Source organism: Limulus polyphemus, unplaced genomic scaffold, assembly GCF_000517525.1.
Source record: "Limulus polyphemus unplaced genomic scaffold, Limulus_polyphemus-2.1.2 Scaffold6619, whole genome shotgun sequence".
In the NCBI taxonomy this organism is placed as follows: Eukaryota; Metazoa; Arthropoda; class Merostomata; order Xiphosura; family Limulidae; genus Limulus; species Limulus polyphemus.
The window spans coordinates 38,886-41,097 of NW_013672229.1; the positions used below are offsets into that span (position 1 = coordinate 38,886).

Consider the following 2,212-nt stretch of genomic DNA (forward strand, 5'->3'; position numbering starts at 1 on the left):
CTAAATTAGGGACGGCTAACGCAGATAGCCCTCGTGTAGCTTTGCGCGAAATTCATAACAAACAATAACAAACAAACAGTACTTAAGTAAAAGTAGCCGTACCTTTTTCCTGAACTTTTTTGATTTGGCCATTTTCCAGCTGTCATTGCTGTTAGAAGAACAGTTTTTCTGGTCGAATGTCTCTGGACTGTATCCTCCTTTCTGGCTGCTCTGTGCAGGAGAGGACATTGGACTGTATCCTCCTTTCTGGCTGCTCTGTGCAGGAGAGGACGCTGGACTGTATCCTCCTTTCTGGCTGCTCTGTGCAGGAGAGGACTGTGGACCTTCACTTTCTGATTCTAACGAAGAACCACTGGCAGGACTTAAACTTCTCGAATCCATAATCACAGACGTTATTGGAGAATCCTGTTGAGGACTTGTGGAATTAGAATGATCTATCAAAAGTGATCCTCCTGGCAAAGAACAATAGTGATCAGAGATTACAGCATCGTTGTATACCACGGAGCCAGTTGACCTATCTTTGGTCAGTACTCTGAAGACAGGATCTTGGTTTTCACAGCTGCGTTTGAAGACTGGTGCCTTTCCAAAAGGACCTTCAAGTGAAGGACATTGTCCAGTGCTCTCCTTGGATGTCGCTGTTCCTCGACTGGATTTTTGACTGAGATTCATGACTTCATAAGTTGGTACTTTATACGGCGTTTCATTATTTTCATAAAAATAATTTTTCTGTTCCTTTTTCAACGATAAGTCAAGGGGTAAATCATTGTCCGAGAAAACCAGTTTATTATTGAGCATCTTGTATTCCTCAGCGCCATCTTGTGAAAAAATTGGTGAAACTTTACGGTCTTGGCAGTGAGCAGAGGGCGCTATAGCTCGATCAGAAACAAGTTCACCTTCATATTCTGAATGAAAACTTGACCAGGTAGGAAACTTGAGCAGAGATGGGGGTTCGTAGCGTGGGATGTTTAAAACGTGACCCCCATAATGTGGTTGGACCTCGTGGGATATAGGTGATCCTGTTTTTGCATAGGTCTTGTTTGGTGATTGGACTATAGTATCTGGGGGAAAGTTTTCATTCTTACTTACTTGAAACCACATTTGCACCATCCGCGAGGAACAACCAATTTCTCTTGCCATCTTCGTTACTTCATACTTTGTTGGACTTGGATTTCTGTCACGAAAAGCTTCTAGTAATTGTAACCTATTTCCACTTGGCGTATTGTGAACGATAGTATTCCTTACATCTTTTAAGTAGGAACCTTTGGGGTTTTCACCCTCATTTCGAAGAGATATTTCAAGGTATGAATAACTTGTGTCTTTGTTCTGGTTTGTGGTACTGGGGTATTGTATAATAGGGCTATCTAAGTTATTAACATATTCGAAATTTGAATTCTTTAATGAAGTATTTTCCAACAGTTTTTCATCAGTTGCCATTTTGAGAGATTGGATGTGACGATCGAAATTCATTGTATGTACAAACCGTTCTTCATTGAGAGGATAAATTCTTCGGTCATCTGGATTCGGTTCTGTCTTGTTACCAGATATCAAAGGAATGTTCAGAGGACTAACGGAAGATGGTCCACTCAAAAGTTCTGATAGAAGTCTGCTCTGACCATTCCTCGAATCTGAACTTCGTGGCTGCTTAGAAACCGTTTCGTCAACGATTGCAAGAATCTTTTTAACTGCTATTAAATCACCATCTGCTGAAAAGGCCTCAGATGAGGAAGTGTTTACTGTTTCTTTGTTGTAATTATTTTCTCTCGCCACAAACTCTCTATGAGTTTTTGGTGTTTTTGAGAAAGTAGCCAGTAATGCTGCTAAACTCGATTTAGGCGTGGATGCAATATTTTGGTTACTAGAAAATGTTGAAACTGGAGAACAATTTCCTGGAATGTTGGAGTTCCGAGTGGGATGCAAATACTCCGACGAGACTGCCATTGGAGGAAAAGATCCGTTTCCTACGAGAGACTTACTTGGTGTGCCCACATCAAAAGAAACAAGCTCTACTGGCACGTGTTCTTCAGAAGAGCCACTAGCTCCAACACTGTACTTTGACAAGCTTGGGCGGATGATTTTTGGTTAGTTCCACAAATTGTTAAAGGTTTAGTGTCAAGTTTTCGAACCTGTTGCAAAGAAGAAACTTTACATTATCAAGAACTGACAAAATGTTAATAAAGTTAAATACAGAGTCAGAGTACTGGGGTGCTGGTCC

General features: G+C 41.0%; 2 protein-coding genes across 2 annotated transcripts in view; both read right to left on the minus strand.

The window, feature by feature from the left end:
* LOC111089560 (zinc finger E-box-binding homeobox 2-like) overlaps positions 1-2,212 on the minus strand; it is a 9,866-nt gene that overhangs the window by 2,119 nt on the left and 5,535 nt on the right. The window contains exon 3 of the mRNA XM_022402316.1: positions 78-2,123. Within this exon, the coding sequence (XP_022258024.1) occupies positions 78-1,938 (1,861 nt within the window). The 5' untranslated portion in view covers positions 1,939-2,123. The remainder of the gene's footprint in view (positions 1-77; positions 2,124-2,212) is intronic.
* Positions 2,004-2,212, minus strand: part of LOC106473910 (zinc finger E-box-binding homeobox 1-like) — a gene marked incomplete at its 5' end in the record, with an annotated part of 5,743 nt that continues 5,534 nt past the window's right edge. Inside the window, one exon of the mRNA XM_013934600.1 lies at positions 2,004-2,123. Within this exon, the coding sequence (XP_013790054.1) occupies positions 2,004-2,123 (120 nt within the window). The remainder of the gene's footprint in view (positions 2,124-2,212) is intronic.